Genomic DNA, 15,756 nt, shown 5'->3' with positions numbered 1-15,756 from the left:
AGCCTTGTAGGAGAATGATATATATGACACCAAACAGTAACCGAGTGCTCCCATAGGACTCTGCGCATACTCAAACAAACTACGTCATCACCCCGCGCCTTTGTTGTCAGACGGTAGCGAGGTATCGTCAGAGCTAGCTCGCCTAGTCTCTAATATAGAAGGAAAACAGTTTAGGAAATGATTAATTTGACGTTTTGACGCACCAGAATCATCCCGAAGTTGGGATCAGTGGTAAATCAATTCGAAGAATTCGCCAGCGAAGAGGAAGTTTGACAAACAACGAGGTAAACGGAAACTCACTTAGCTAACTGCTACAATCCTTTGCTCTTTTATAACGAAGTCACTGAGAGCTCATCTTCAAAACATATGCTACCACCTGCATAACCGAGTCTGGTTTAACTCTACCCGGGCTGATCTATCCGAAGACGTTCCGCAGTTAAGGAGTAAAATTGTACGGTTTGTTAAACTAAGATTAGCTGCTTAGCTTTTCCCAGATGTGGAGTCGGAGTTTTGCTTTTCAGATGTTTTCAGGAACTAGGTGTTTATTTGACAGTGCGAGGAAGTAACCCACACTACGTCGTTTCCTGATTCTGTTCCTGATTAAGTTAAAACCCCTGTTATGAAACATACATCGGCACAACCTTTGCGCACACATTGCACAAAACAGCTTTAAATTTTAATTTCAGGAAATGAACTGAGTTAGATGAGAAAATCCCCAAATTTCACTGTTTAATTGGACACTTTTCAGAGATTAGATCATTGGCGTGATAGTGGCTATATCGTAGAAAGCATGTTGATGATGAAACTGCCAAGCAGGAGGAAGAAAAAGGTTCGTGGATGTAGGGAAGGAGGACATGCAGAGAGTTGGTGTGACAGAGGAGGATGCTTGGGATAGTGTCAGATGAAGGAAGATGATCAACTGTGGGGTCCAATAAAGGGCAACTGAAAGGCAAAGTGTTGAGACACTTTATGATTTATGTGCAGTTAATGTGGAAGCTGTTTATCCGACGCTTTACTTTTTGACCTATCCTGGATTTTTCCATCTATGAGGATATAATTAGCTGAATATCTGTATTTGGTTGAGCGTGCAGATGTCCAATAGCTGTCCAGGTCTTCTCTGGTAAGTTTCCTTCATGTTCCAGAGATTTCCAGAGGCAAACGCGCAGCTGTTGAGTGTCTGAGCTCCAAGCGAATTCATACTCGTGATAATCAAAAACTCTGCCTTTTGCTTCTTTTATCCCACAGATTCCACATGTCATCGGCAGCAGAGACAGTGGAAAATGCCTCTATTATTTCAGAGAGCACGGCCCATGATGGAAACCGCTTGTGGATAGGAAACATTGATCCCAAAATCACAGAGTAAGTAAAAAAAGTCAGCTTCTGCTTTAACGCAAGCTCATATTTCCTGTTCATTGATCCACCAGATATCACTCTAGATCGTGTGAATTATCTACAACAGTTTAATCCCTTAGTAATGATTGTAGGGGTCTTAGCTCATAGTCAAAGAGCCACTGGGATTACAATAGAGCTGTGCCATTTTTAGGAGTTAAATGTAATGTTTTCAGCCTCAAATGTGCAAAAGCGCCACTTTAATGTGGAGCAACATTTAGTTATGGCTTTTAGTGTGTGATCTGTGGTCACTGTAATAGATGGTATGCATCTGAGGCATTGGTTTTTACCTTCTGACCCATAGAAAGGCAATGTATTGTGTGTCCGTGTATGATTGATTAACTGTGTGCGTAGAGTGTGTGTGTGTGTCACAAGCTGAGACTGAGCAGACAGGGCTGGGTGTGTGAAAGAGAGGCAGTGAGGCGCAGAGACCTGCTCGGCTAAGGAGCAGCCATCATTCCTCAATCACCTGCCCTGTTTACTGTTTCTGTGTCAACCTGGAGCTCTGTGTGTGTGTGTGTGTGTGTGTGTGTGTGTGTATACACAGTTGATGTTTGGGTGGCAGATGGTAGAGGCTTTGACACCTAGAAGAGTCTTGACAGAGCATCACATGCACATCCTTTTTGTTCCTCCTTTTGTCCGGGGTTGTGTTGGCTGCTGAATGCTAAAGACATCCCTGCATATGTTGTGATGAAGAGGAGGCAGTTTTTTGGGGTGAGGGTTGTGTTTGTACGCCTGTGGGGGCTGCTGGAGAATGTACGGGCAGCAGCTCTGGCGGGCGTCTAGACAGGCGTTTCCTTCCCGTTTCCCTGCTCTGCTCTGCTTCTTCTTAAATGGCCCTCTACTTCTCAGTATGGAGGGAAAACAAGAGAAATGCTCAAGGCCCCCCGTTGCTGATTGGGAAGATTAATTAGCTCCGGGATAGCACGCAGTACTCCCTGTGTTTGTCTGGGTGAGCCAAACTCCCTGCAGAGGTGGAAAATAGACCTGAGATGCAAGGTGCTGATGCCACAAGGCAAAATGATTGAACTGAAACAAACTGTTTTCAGCATTTAAAATCAATACAACTTTAAACTGCCCCCAATCTTAATTTATATCATTTTATTACAAAAGATGAGATACGAGTAATTTATTCTGGGAGGGTGAAATTTTATTTCTTTGAGCTTTTTGTGTTTTTCCAAACACGCTTGGATCATTTGAAAATACAAAAGTGTGCAAAAGTCTTAAGCCCCACTTAATTTCTTTATATTTTGCTTCCAATGAGACACACTTTCTTTTTTTTAAGCAGTAGTTCTCCAGGCTTTCTGAAGGTCTTTGAATTCATTTATTTTTGTACGTTGCACCCATTTTCAGTCCAGTCCTTCTATCTGGCCGTCCTCAGAGGAATGTTTTTTGTTTGTTATGAATGAAAACTTGGTATTTTGATTTTGATCCACAATGCAATACCATCTGGAAAACATTTGAATAGCAGCGGCTTCCAAAAAACACTACCAATGCAGTGAAAGCATACCTGGATAGACAAAGACACAGTGGAACACTATCAGTCATGGACTGGCCTCCCCAGAGCTCAGACCTTAACAGTATTTAAGCAGTGTGGGATCATATTTGACAGAGAACAGAACAAAAGGTAGAAACATCCAAAGAAGAGCTTTGAATATCCTTCAGGAAGCCTGGAGAACTATTCCTAAAGACTACTTGTAAAATTGTTGCATTTTTCAGTGCTGGCGTTTAGGTGAGATTTAGTTCTGTTTCAGGTTTTTAGTGCTGTTTTAGGTTGTTCAGGGTAAAATGTTACACGTAATTTGAATACAGTGAAAAGCAGCACTGTGATTTTGTGTGAAGTCCTGTGCGCAGTTCTGTTTGATTATAAGCTTCCCTGTTGAGAGAATTATGAAATTTTCCTACGAGTTCATCTCTTACAATGAAGAGGGAAGAATTTATTCCACACGTGATAATTAAATTGAACTTTTCTGCTTTTCATCCTGTTCATGTATCAACTGGGTTATGGGGAAACTATGATGATGTTTCCCTTTTAAATTTTCAGTAAAAATCCCACAGTTCCTGTCACAGTGCTAGTTATCAGTTGCACGCTCTTTTACTCTTTACAACTGCAGATAGCTGCATTGCCAAAAAGTCAAACCCTAGCTCCTCCTCTCCAAATTCTTCCCTTCTGACCTGCACTTTTCTGGACCGAACCTTTTGCCTTATCTTTTTCTGGACTTGACTCACATCCCCCCGTCCCTTCCTTCCTCTCCTCTTGTTTCCTAACTCTTGTATCTGTCATACCTGGCTTCTCACCTCCTCTCTTCTTTTGCCTTGTGCTGCTCTTCCTACACCTTTCACCTTGCCATCAATATCCCCTCTCTGAACTTTAGTCTCCGTTTGCTCACCTTTCCCTCCCTTTCCTCCCTTTCCTCCCCCTTCTCCTCCCCTCTTCCTCTGGTGGGTTTTACAGCCCCCAGGAGGAGCTCTCCATTGTGGTTTAGCATCCAATAAGGTTCTTAGTGTGTAACCTCTGTTTAAAAATACACATATTCTCAAACGTCCAACTATATAGCTTTTTCAAAGGACATTGAGTGGATTACATTTTTTGTATGTGTTGCATAGTTCACTAATGCACAGTTTTTGTTTACTGAAGTGTAAACAACAACTTAAGTGTAATCTAGGGCTAGATGAGCCACTGTCACATGGGGAGGCTTGCAGGGTGTTGTCTGGGAAAAGCAGAACCTGTCGTCGGTCTAAAGCCCCCCAGGGAGTCGTAGAAGACATTAGTACAACCTGTAGCTTAGAACCTCGCTTCACTCTGAGAATGCCACATCGAGTCCCGTGCACATACACTGCACACTTGCACATTCACATTTTTCTGGTGACACACACACACACACACACACACACACACACACACACACACACACACAAACCACTTGAGGATTAAAAATAACAGGCTCCTAAACAATAAAAGGCTGAAGCATTAATTTCTCTTTAACAGTTATACAAAACACCTGGGGTCACTCGGAGGCCTGGACAGTCACACAAGGCAATGGCACAGAATCAAGAACACAGGAGGGCGTCTGTTGGACTCTTTTCTTCAAGCGTTTCAGTTTTTTCCGCTGTGACAGAAGACAAGAACATGTAAACAAAACAAAAATCAACGAATTGCTAAATACATTTGGCTTCAACTGTTTGTGCATGTGCACGCTCCTTGGGTTGACACAAAATATTAAAGTATACAAATGTGTAACTGTAACCTTTTTTTTTCGGAAACTGCTGATTGAGTTGGTTTGCAAACAGTTACGGATGTTGTCGTCTTTCATACGGTGAGGACTGCTAAAAGCCGTTTTCTTTGCCTTCACTCAGGAACATGAGGAGTTAATTCTGTGGTGGTTTCAGTGACTAATCAGCAGGGTGATGTGTTGTTTCTTGTTGAGGAGTTTTCACAGTGATTCAAACTTGTTCTTGGACCTCAAACAGTTACTATAAATGAGTCCATTGACACTCTTAAAAGAAGTCTGCAACAATTTTGCTAATTGATTTCACCATTTCAGTCATTTTTTGAGCCTGACTCACACAGTTGACCCCAGCATCCCAAATGTGTCAGCATATTGGAACTTAGGATGGACACTTTGTCGTATTTTCTTCTTAACGAAATGGAAAAGCACGTCCTGCTCAGTTTGTGTTGAAAACAATCAATCAGCCCCGGGGTATTTACAGTAGTGTAGCAGCGAATCTAGTCTCCAAGTGACCCTGAACTCATTGCTCTTTTCTGTACTGTCAAAAGAAATGTTTTTTTCCCATGGCTGCAAATTGCTGGTTACATGCGCACGCGCGCACACACACACACCTACAATCTCACAAACACTGCATAGCTCTTCAGTGACCACATATGTATGCTCATTTGTAGTCTTAACATCCCCCAGCAGCGCCGCGCAGTCAGTGGAGGTTGTTTGTGCAGATCTCTGTGCTCAGGGGGGATTTTAAGCTTCCTCTGTTTTATTCCCTCATTGTCCTGCTACTGTATCCTCAGCATTGTCTCAGTAAGAGATTTACTGTCACCGACCTGCCACACCAGCTGGCCTGCTGCTAAAAAGGTGTCAGGGAGAGAAAGCTGTCATTCTCATTAGCCCCAATTGACAGATTTACGGGGGCCAAATACAGCATGGAGTGAGACCCTTTTGCAAAATATCAAAGTCATTTTGTCTTCTTATTTCCTATTTTCTGTCTTTATGGAGCATTTTTTTCTGACACTGTCTCTCTCTCTCGCTCTCTCTCTCAATCTCTCTCTCTTTATATATCCTCCCCTCTCTCTCTCTCTCTCTCTCTCTCGACAGGTATCACCTGGTCAAGTTGTTAGAGAAGTTTGGCAAAGTGAAACAGTTTGACTTCCTGTTTCACAAGTCTGGGCCTTTGGAGGGACAGCCACGAGGCTACTGCTTTGTCAACTTTAGCACTAGGGAGGTACGTGCAACATGTTTATCTGCATATAAATCTCAGTTGAGTTAAAGGGGTTTTTTTATACACTAGTACTTAAACTCAGATGCATGAAATACCAGATTTATTATTTCGAAAACTAAATCCTCGGTTGGCAGGAGTAAAACGTAATCATTTCATTAATATAGGAAAAATATTTGAACTTAAAGATCTGATAAGAAACAGTTTTCATCCACTATGAGTTGGATGTTTTATGAAAACGAAGTCCCAAACTGAGTGTAAAAATGTTCCTTAGATTCAAACTTCATGAGTCAACCTGAAGCAGTGTGCGTGTGTGTCCTGTTGAAGTGGGCTTTATAGGGAGCAGGTTTAGCTTCGCAGGTTGTTTTGGAGCGTGCTGTGGGATTGAGATAAGCATCTAGTTTCACAGCTAGTGTCTATCAGTGGGATATGAAGCCCTCCCAAAAGGATTATACAGAGGAAGTGTGTGTTTATCTTTCACACTCACACACACTTACATGTAGACACGCTTGGATAAAGAACTGCATTAATATAATTTAGCAGCAAAGCCACTTGCACATTTGATTAGACAAAACTGTATTTATTCACACTGCCTCTCATACACGCAGACACACACTCAGACACCTCAGTTATGGCCTTCTGCTGTTATGAGGACTAATGATTTAATCACTCGGATGCAATCATCGAAGCTGATTTTTAATCACGACTTAAAAGCCGCCCCTCTGTCTTTCTCTCTTTTCCTCTTCCTTGTTTTCTCTCTGTGTGTGTTTCTGTGACTACATGCAGGAGGCTGAGAGGGCTATCCAGTGTTTAAATGGGAAGCTAGCTTTGTCCAAGAAGTTGGTTGTGCGCTGGGCACACGCACAGGTGAGGGTAAGTATCACGCTCACTCCCAGCATACAATACTGCTCTGAATGTGGCTGAAATCTTGGGTTTAATCTGTAGATATACAGACTAAATATAAATATTAGATCTGTGCTTTAGAAAAATGTTAGGCTCTCTAATGACCGAAGGGTTTGGAGAAATCACCAAAATATCTTAAGATGAGGGACATTTGTGAAGGCAGAGGTCAATCTGGCTTAGGGTGAAAGATAAAAATGATCCGCCAGTAGTGGTTTTAATTTTAGTGTTTTTGCTGTCGGAGCCAGTTTACAGAGAGCACAGGGATCCCAGCACAACCAGCATGCCTGTCTTTTAACAATAGAAAGCCTACTGGCGAAGGGCGAAAGGATATCCTGTATAGAGACGAATCACGCCCTACACACACACATACACACAAACACATGGTAGAAGGGGGTCAAGGTCAACGCTGCCGCCTTTAAGAGAACACGCTGTGAGATAAATCTGCTCAGATTTACCTAATAACAATTCAGTCAACCGTTCCAAGCAAAAGTAGTAGCTGTTTTTATTCATGCTTCTACAAGTGTTAATTAAAAAAAAAATTCCACTAAAAATGACTTTTAACCACTTAAGTAACAATCTCCCAGCATCTTTGCCACTCGCCTTAGCTCACATGCACTCTGAGTTCTTCCCTTTTTTAAGGTGCGGTACTCTGAAATCAAACATTTCCTTGCATAACTATTGTCCAGTTATGCAAGTCAGTTATGCAGCTTGCATAACTGCTGCATGTAAAAACACTTCCATGCAAGAAGCGTCTCTAGCGTAGGTTATACTAACAGGAGAGCACAGTTAATCTCGTGAATAATTTAGCATACTGTAATGACTGAATATAACCAGGTGAACAGGGTCTGGTTCTTTACTCCTTTTTTATCTTCTTTTTTTAATAATTAGCAGGAAGTGTAGGCTAATATAAATACTTATCTAACTTAATAATTGTTTTATTCTTTTAAAGCTTAAAATAACATATTAACAGTATTTTTCAGGGTCAAGTTGGGGTCATCTTAGATTCGACAGGCCCCAGACTGTAGCGTCAGGTTTGTTAATGTGAGGATTTATATGAATAAACAGGTTTTTGACTCTTTCCCTCTTTGCCCGTCTCTGGAAATGCATGGCAGGCATACAGTAAATGCTGGTTCCTCTCAGTAAATACCATTTTGTGAACATCAGCTCAGGCAGTTAAAACACAGTCTTAGAGAATATATATCTCGCTGTCCTCTCTGCCTCATACGAGACGAACAGAGTCAGAGAAAGTGCACGTTTTTTTTAGGAATTAGTATTTTTAATTATAATTAAATTGTCAGTGGGTTCTAGACTGGGCGTGACCTCGGCTTCCAGCACATGTTGTTGGTATTCTTAAGCTTTGTTCTGTTAAAGTAAGCTAGACACGCGCAACCCCATTTTTCCACCTTGCTGCAGTGTGTTGATGGACAGTCGTGATCATGTGACCCTGCAAACTGTCCAGCTAGACTTGATTGCTATAATTAAAGTTTCACAACAGGGAGTATCTCCGCCTAGCCTGCAGACATGGATTTGCCTCCCTCCTGGCAGAAATGAATTCACACATCATATTATCGTGCCCTTTGTGAAAATAAATTAATATTTCAACCACAGTCATCTTCACATTGTTCATCAATCTGTCCCCCTTCAGAACCTACCTCCACCACATTTTCTTATTGTGAGTTTTAGGTGAGGAAAAGATTAGAGGTTTAAGCATGACCTACGCTGAATGTTCCAAAAAAAGACGGCTCCGCAACGCTCAACATCACCCATCACCTCAGGAGCTTTTTCCTAAGAGCTGTCTCATCATTAAACCTGCGTCTAAAGCATGCAATATGTGCGCTTTTCCCCATTCTTAACCTTTGTTTGATGCATGATTTCAAGGGTTATGTTTCTTATTAGCTACAGAGATTACAATATGGGGTCAATTGCAGATCACAACCAATTCCAGTGAAGCCGCTATGCTGATATTTCAAGTGGACTAGTCTGTGAATTGCGAGTCACTAATTTTTGCAGTCTCGTCTTTATGAGCAATCTTCCACTGATGGAGCCAGCTCAGGTCAAATTAAAAATGAATTATATTTTTGCCAGCCTGTCCTCATTGAGCCCAACCCAGGAGTGATGTGCTGGGATAAGTGAGTCAGAGACAGGCGGTGTTGAAGTTATCCAGTCGTCCAGGCTTACATCTTGACTTTATTTAAAGCTTTGAAATGGAGGGAATTACTCTGATGATCATTTATTTAAGGATGTCCACAATCCTCAGATTTCCAAACCTGCTAATGAAACTGTTAAAGATGGCGTATTTTATACCCATACTTGTATAAGTAAGCTATCTATGATGCATGCCACCTTTGGAAATGAAATGATTTGTGTGGCTAAAAGGGTGCAGTGCTAATTTATCAGCTTATCCTAGTGAGCTTAGCAAGTGCAACACACAAACACACTTATCAGTGTGTGCTTGTGTCAGGGCGCCTGCCGGTGATCGTGACCCTACCTCTAACTGAGTTACCCAGTTGGATGAGTAAAAGAAAATACCCTCACTCGGAGTTGATCTGAGGGTAAACTATCATTTTTTTTAATACCAGGTATGTAAGTTTGCTGCTGCAAAGTGGAGCATTTTAGCATGGGAGTCTTTGGGGTCTCATTCCTTTTTTGAGCCAACCTCAAGTGGCCACGAGAGGAACTGCGGTTTCGTACACTTCTTGGCTTTATTTGTTTGTACTCCGTGTTGTGTAATATGCTTTTAATTTTAAAATATCAAGTTGTTTTAAAAGTAATCTATTACATTAAAGCATCATGTATGCATTAGTTACTCGTTTGAGTTTGTTTGCTTTACCAGAAGCAATAAACGGTTTTCATTTAGTTTGTGCATGTTGATTATTCATCCTGAGCGTGTGAAGTCTTCTTAGTATATTGAGTTTACTTCATGATATTTCCAGCACCTCCTCAACTATATTACCACCCGGTTGGGTGAACTTGTTACTTGTTACAATGTAAAAGTTATTGGTGTCATATTGTAAGGTGATACATCCAACACTGAATGAATGTACAAAACAAAAGTTTAACTAAATTGGCTATGCATTTCTCACTTGTCAGCCAATTATAGTGCAGTAATTTAGATATATAGATTTATTAACCTAATTTAAAATGCTATCTCCTGAAAAACATAAATTTAACAACTCAAATGTAGCTTTATTTGCAGGTTGTGAAGTGTTTTCAGATTCAGTATGCTCTTATTGGCTGCATTCAGATCTCTATGCATTCCAGCCACATGCTTTTAGGAATAGGTGGAAGGGAAGGGTCCTGGCTGGTTGCATGGTCATTGTTTTTACTCTTATTCTTGGCTATACATGTTGTTTATTTCATGGGACTGTATGTAGGAATGTGTGTGTGTGTGTTCTCTGCTGCATTTATGTAACTTCATGTAATGTCATGTGAGTCTGTCTCGCTTCTACCAGCTGAACTTTGCCAGATGGTTTCCCAACATACTGCACTCGGAAACTGCTGCGCCAAGCACTGGAGCTTTTCATTACCCATCATGTGACTGTTACTTTGTTCAGTTTTTCTTTTTTCTTTCTTTTTTTTTTTCTCCACAGGTTTCAGTTTTGGCTGTTGGAGATGTTTGGAAGGTGGTTTTGAAAGGAATGAGTGCACGCGTTGGTTGTTGCTCATCAGCTGGTCCCCCTTTTATCCTCGATCATCCCTTAGGGTGTGATTACAAGCCGGACGTGCTTGCTTGCTGCTTGGTTACTGTCTGTTTGACCGGAAACAAACAAGATCAATACTGTAGTTTAGTAATGTTCATATTTGTGGGAGAAAACTGGAGCTGACTTCAGAGACCTGCTGTTAGTATTTATTAGGAGGCCTGTTGTTTTCTAAATATCTGCCTTATTTTATTTGGTTCAAACTTAGACCTAAAATGTATCTCAGAGGTGAAATGCTGTTAAACTGATATTAATGATTAGGAATTGTTTGTCTTTTTAGAAAGATAAAGTTTGATTGATGTGTAATGTGAGCTGTAATCTGTATCACAGTCCAGGATGAGTGCTGGATGTGTATAGGACATATTCAGCGTCTTCCACTGACTGTCTACTTCCTTGTATCTCGTGTATCTTCTGCCATTACTTGCTCTACTTGTTATTTTACTCCTTCTGTTTATCTCTTTCCATCTGTCTGTCCATACACGTTTCCATCATTGTTTGTGTGGGTCTTTTTTTGTTTGTTTGTTTTTGCCCACGTATGTTGTTTACAGAGGTTTGAAGGTTTCCGTAATGACAAGACGATGCCTCCCAGCCTGGAACCGTCGTGCAGCGGTTCAACAGAGGATGGATCCATAACAACCAACCACCTCAGGTTGGCATCAACTGCAGACACACACGCACACATTTACGATTTCTGCTGTTGTATCAGGTTTTGTTTTCCTGTGAGTGTGTTGAGCTGAAGCCCTGAACTTTGGTATTTGAATGGAGTTTAATTGGTGTCTAATCTGTCGGCATCCAATGCAAAGATGAGCCAGTGGGCATCAAATTGCCTTCTTCTTTCTCTACCTGTCAGTCTTGCTTAAACCTAAGAAAGAATTTCTAGCAGTGAGAATGCTGCTGAAGTTTACCGTCTCCTACTACAAGAGAGAGCTCCAACTACTAAAACCTGAGCCTCATAAAATTTGCCTTCAAAATACAGACATCTAAAGATACTGATCTGTGATTGAATTGGATTAAGTTGGCATGTACTCATGCAGTCTATATTTGACTAAATGTGATTAATCGGTGAAGATCGCTAATCTGGTGCTATCTCCTTCAATGTAAATTCACTTTAACTGTTTACATTCAGAGTCTAGCGAAAAACTCATAGATCTGAAACAGAAATTCAGATATTTCTGTTTATCTATTAACTTTTATGTAGGATTGTAACCAGTTGGCAACCAGTTGAGTCGTGTCCCCAACTGCAAAGAGACCAATTGCAGACGAGTTGCAACTGACACCTGTGTGATGGCAACGTTATAAATTAAACAGCAGTTATTTGCAAACCTTCTCCAATCTGTCTGAGAGTGACTGCAGTCAGTCCGAATCAGACTGCGATTGTTTGGAGGCTGGTTGCCTTCCACCAGGTGACCTGTGCAGTGATCGAAAGTGGGCACCCATAGGTTAGGGTGTTGAATGCTTAAGCTCTGGGTGGCCAGTTGGTTGTTATAACTACTTGCAGGGGGGTCACTGAATGGAAAAAAAAAAGTAACTGCAATCAAAAATAAACACTTTATTTTTTCCATTCATTCTTTTCCACTCATCCAACTTTGTGGGGGCTGGAGAAACCCATGAAGCTTTTCACCCACCCTGGGAGTGTAACCTTTTGTTACATCTATGATCATGTCTATCTTCTGACATACTGTAACCTTAATTAACCAAGCCAGCACAAATACATGAAAAATAGGAGTTTCAGACATATTTTGGTTCTTGGACCTCATACGGGCCTAATGTTATCCCAAGAGCTGTTCTCTTTCTTTTAGTGTAAAGAAGTCCAAGTACCTTCTGAAAACATTCACATTTAATGAAAGATCCATTTTAAAAACAGTCTGAGATGTCTTAAGAAGAAAGAAAGAGCTATTTCAACAATGTTCCTCAGTTTTTCCACATTCAGTTGGTCTGCTGTAATTATACTCGCATTACAATTTTACAGATCAAAGTGGATCTTAAAAAAAGGCACAAAACTCACATGTGGAGTAGCTTGGAACTAAACAACAATAGTATTTTGCTCATTTATGATTGAAACGAAATCTAGAAAAAAGTTTAGCTATCCTCACAGCTCCACCTCTCCAGGAAGAGCAGTGCAGTTTGTTAAAGAAAAGGAGTTATTATTAGCTCCTCAGCCATTCTGATACTTTGCAAAGCTGTCCAGCAGGCTGGATTTGACCCTTTGCCAGGATGCATGTCTGACACCTCTGCTATAAAACATTCTTCACGGTACTCAACTGTGGTGCTGAAATTATTGAAAGACCACATTGGCTCCAAAGACATCAATGGAAGTGTTGAAATTCTGTCCGACTCCAAAGTATTCCATTATAGCAGCCCCATTTGCAGCCCTTATTCCCGTATACACACTTGCAGGTCAACCAATTAAATAAATAAAGCACTGTTAAGTCACTCTGTGGTGTTTTCGCGTCCTACTGAGGTACTCCAGCCTAGATTCACAGCATATATTTTATGCAGGCTCCTCGGTGAGTATGCATCCCACTGGCAACCAAAAAAAGGCAACTCTTGGACTTTAACCTGAACTATGATATTTTCCTTTACTTTTTTTGGGCCTTTTTAGCCTTTATTTTGATAGGATGTTGAAGAGAAGACACTCAGCAATTGGCCTCACGGTGGATTCACCTCACCATTGTGAGCTAAAGCAGTGCGCTGATCAATGGTCTTTTCCTTAACATAAAAAATAGTTTTAGGGGGATTAATAATGCATTTACAGCATATTTAAAATAAGACAAATGGAGTGTAAAAACGGTCAAATGTCAAATTAGGTTCCCCGGAGTGAGCAGACTCACTGAGCAGAGTGTTTTTTACCCTTTAAATGTGGAAGCTGTTAATTTTGTGTAAATATGTGACAAGTCGTGGTTGGAAAAAAAAAAAAGAAGGCATTTCATGTTGGTGTGCAGGAACCTCTCAGGTATTTGCTGCAAACCTGAAAGTAACTCTCTCCACACAGCACAAGAGAGGAAATATACACTATAGCCCTCTTTTTTCCCTGATGGCCCCTCTATTGTTTTCCTCTCCAGTTTTTCTTTTTTTTTTTTTTAGCTACTTCTCGCACATACTCATTCCCTCATTTCCCCACCGCCTCCCCACAAGCACTGCAATTTTTCCCCACAATCTTATCTCCTCTGCTTCTCCAAATTCTGTTTCACCATTTAAATAAAAGTAGTCCTCTGTTTCACTGTGTTCATTCTTCTGTATTTTTTTTAAACCTGTCCACCCCCTCTCTCACTAAGACTGCTATTACCTCCTCTTTCTGTCCCCCACAGTCTGTCCATCAGTCCTATTTGTCCCTCACCCTCAGTATCAACACTAGTATTTCCCCCCCAGCCTCGCTGCTAACACCTCCTCTCATTTTTTCCTTCTTCCTCCAGCACGAGTGCTAAGATCCGCGCCATCGAAGCCAAGCTCCAGATGATGGAGGAGAATCCAGACGATAGCTACTCAGGCCCGTCTGCCTACGTTTACAACAAGCCGCCGGAGAGGAAACGCTGGGAGCCCTACTCTAAATCACATCACAGCAACCAGAGCAGGCCCCGCAAGTTCAGGAGATGACCCATCCTCCCACTTATTCTATCCCCAGTCACCCACACCTTCCCCTCCAATCCCCAAGCCAGCGTCTACACCTCAGCCCCCACCTCCACACAAACAGTTTCCACACTCAGTACTTTCGACTGTCCAATGTGGGGAAAATAAAAGCTCTCGAAGGTGAACCCTGACTGTTAAGGAGTAACCACAGCCATCATGGACGGGCACCCAAAGTGGGGTTTGGTTTTTTTTGAGTTATTTCAGGTCTCAGAATCATCGGCCATTATTTAGCTGGACATGTGACCTAAACCTGGCTGCCGTGCAGGTCGGGCCCCTCGTCGGCCTGCCTCGTCACGATTTGCAGCAATTGAACACAGTTGAAAGTGTTAAGCGGTGTAAATGCTGCTTCTCGTTTTGTTTTGAACACATCTTCTAACTTCCAGATCACATTATTTAATTAAGGGATATGTTTCTTTTGGAGGGAGGGTCGGGCTTCGGTTTGACCTAATTGGTTACTATTAATGGAGTGTAAAAATAATAAGCCACAAGCCGCTCAGCGACTCTCACTGGAGTTTCAGTGTTTTAGTGTGTGTGTGCGTGTGTGTGCGTGTGTGTGCGGGCGCGCTTGATTTCTCCCCCCTCTGTTCTTTTTTAAAAAATTTGTTTTGTTTTTTGTTTCTTTTCTTGGATCTAATTTTATACGACTGTTTTTGATGACTTTTGCGTAGCATTTAGATCCATCCCTGGTCGCATTCTTGTTTTTTAAAATTCTCAATTAAAGGTAAATAATCACCTCGCTCCTGTGTTTTTCATGTTGAAGGTGTTCTTTGTTGCCATTAAAATATTTTGTTTCTATTGCCCAAAAACTCCCTCTCTTCACCACATGTAACCCTTTCGTTTTGGGGTTTTTTGTTTGTTTGTTTTTTTTGTTTTGTTTTTTTGTGGAAAATCAGCCATCATGGATCAAATCATTTATTTAAGTACCAGAAAGAGCATCTATGTAACAACATTATCTACAATAACCATATAGTCTTAGCTATTGTAGCCTATTGAGGCTCACTTTTCCCACTCTGATATGATGAATATTAAGTAGTTTACTATTTTTGTGCAGTTCCTGTAAATACTTGCAATACTTTGTAGGCCTTTTTGTAAGACTGATTAATGTGGACACATTTTCTTTATTATAAACTGCGGGGGTTTTTTCATTAGCTGTCATATTGGACATTTTTTTATTGCAGTTTGAGGCTCTTATGATTTTTTTTTTTTTTTTTAATAAAGAAAAAAAAGAGACGAAATCCTGATGAGACTGTAAACTGGATTTAATTGGCTGATGGATGAATTTGCCGGCCAAATGGCCTATTCTGTGTTTTTGTGAGATTACCAAGTAGGAACTGTTGGTCTACAGCTCGCAGCGGACTAATTATTGGAGAAGACGGAAGAGCACAATTTCGTGCAGACCGATGGACCAAATCCTACCTCTTGACATCACTCAGCTCTTCGTGGGATTTGTTTGTTGCTGTAAAATCATTCATGCGGCTGCAGAACATTTGTGAAATCCATTACAGCATTTTTTTTATTCTATTTTTATTTTATTTTATTTATTTATTTTATTTTCCTTGCCTGTAATTATCTGTTTTCAATAAAAGGCCCACTGGATAAATATATCCTTTTTAGTTCATGGATACACATTCGGGTGTATTTTTTTTCCTTTTTTTAAAAGCTTGGATCATTTTGATGGAATAATTCCTGA

At 40.9% G+C, this 15,756-nt stretch overlaps 2 protein-coding genes across 7 annotated transcripts in view; one reads left to right on the top strand and one right to left on the bottom strand.

Annotated features, from left to right (window-relative positions):
* Positions 1–69: 69 nt before the first annotated feature.
* Positions 70–15,670, top strand: rbm18 (RNA binding motif protein 18). Of its 6 annotated transcripts, none has more exons than XM_025908646.1 (7): positions 76–284; positions 1,246–1,359; positions 5,718–5,844; positions 6,625–6,705; positions 10,332–10,444; positions 10,988–11,088; positions 13,853–15,670. In XM_025908646.1, exons 2-6 carry the CDS (start codon positions 1,253–1,255, stop codon positions 11,070–11,072), a joined length of 513 nt encoding a protein of 170 aa, XP_025764431.1. In that variant the 5' UTR covers positions 76–284; positions 1,246–1,252; the 3' UTR covers positions 11,073–11,088; positions 13,853–15,670. The 6 variants fall into 6 exon arrangements, 4 of the variants coding, with proteins under 4 accessions (XP_025764431.1, XP_025764430.1, XP_005451385.1 ...); XM_025908645.1 differs by having other exon boundaries at positions 77–284; positions 6,625–6,711; XR_003220783.1 differs by having other exon boundaries at positions 70–284; positions 10,332–11,088; positions 13,853–13,901.
* Positions 4,426–15,756, bottom strand: part of morn5 (MORN repeat containing 5) — a 38,360-nt gene continuing 27,029 nt past the window's right edge. Inside the window, exon 6 of the mRNA XM_025908647.1 lies at positions 4,426–4,499. Within this exon, the coding sequence (XP_025764432.1) occupies positions 4,441–4,499 (59 nt within the window). The 3' untranslated portion in view covers positions 4,426–4,440. The remainder of the gene's footprint in view (positions 4,500–15,756) is intronic.

This window comes from Oreochromis niloticus, linkage group LG7 (genome assembly GCF_001858045.2).
Source record: "Oreochromis niloticus isolate F11D_XX linkage group LG7, O_niloticus_UMD_NMBU, whole genome shotgun sequence".
Classification (NCBI taxonomy): domain Eukaryota; kingdom Metazoa; phylum Chordata; class Actinopteri; order Cichliformes; family Cichlidae; genus Oreochromis; species Oreochromis niloticus.
Note: the sequence above shows the minus strand (reverse complement) of the source record. Positions and strands in the feature narration are given on the sequence as shown.

Excerpts from the sequence above, each read along its gene's own strand:
- rbm18 (XM_005451328.4), top strand. The coding sequence starts at position 1,253 with ATGTCATCGGCAGCAGAGACAGTGGAAAATGCCTCTATTATTTCAGAG. Across the intron at positions 5,845-6,624 it reads TCAACTTTAGCACTAGGGAG|GAGGCTGAGAGGGCTATCCA; the intron begins GTACGTGCAACA and ends GACTACATGCAG. Across the intron at positions 6,712-10,987 it reads GGGCACACGCACAGGTGAGG|AGGTTTGAAGGTTTCCGTAA; the intron begins GTAAGTATCACG and ends TGTTGTTTACAG.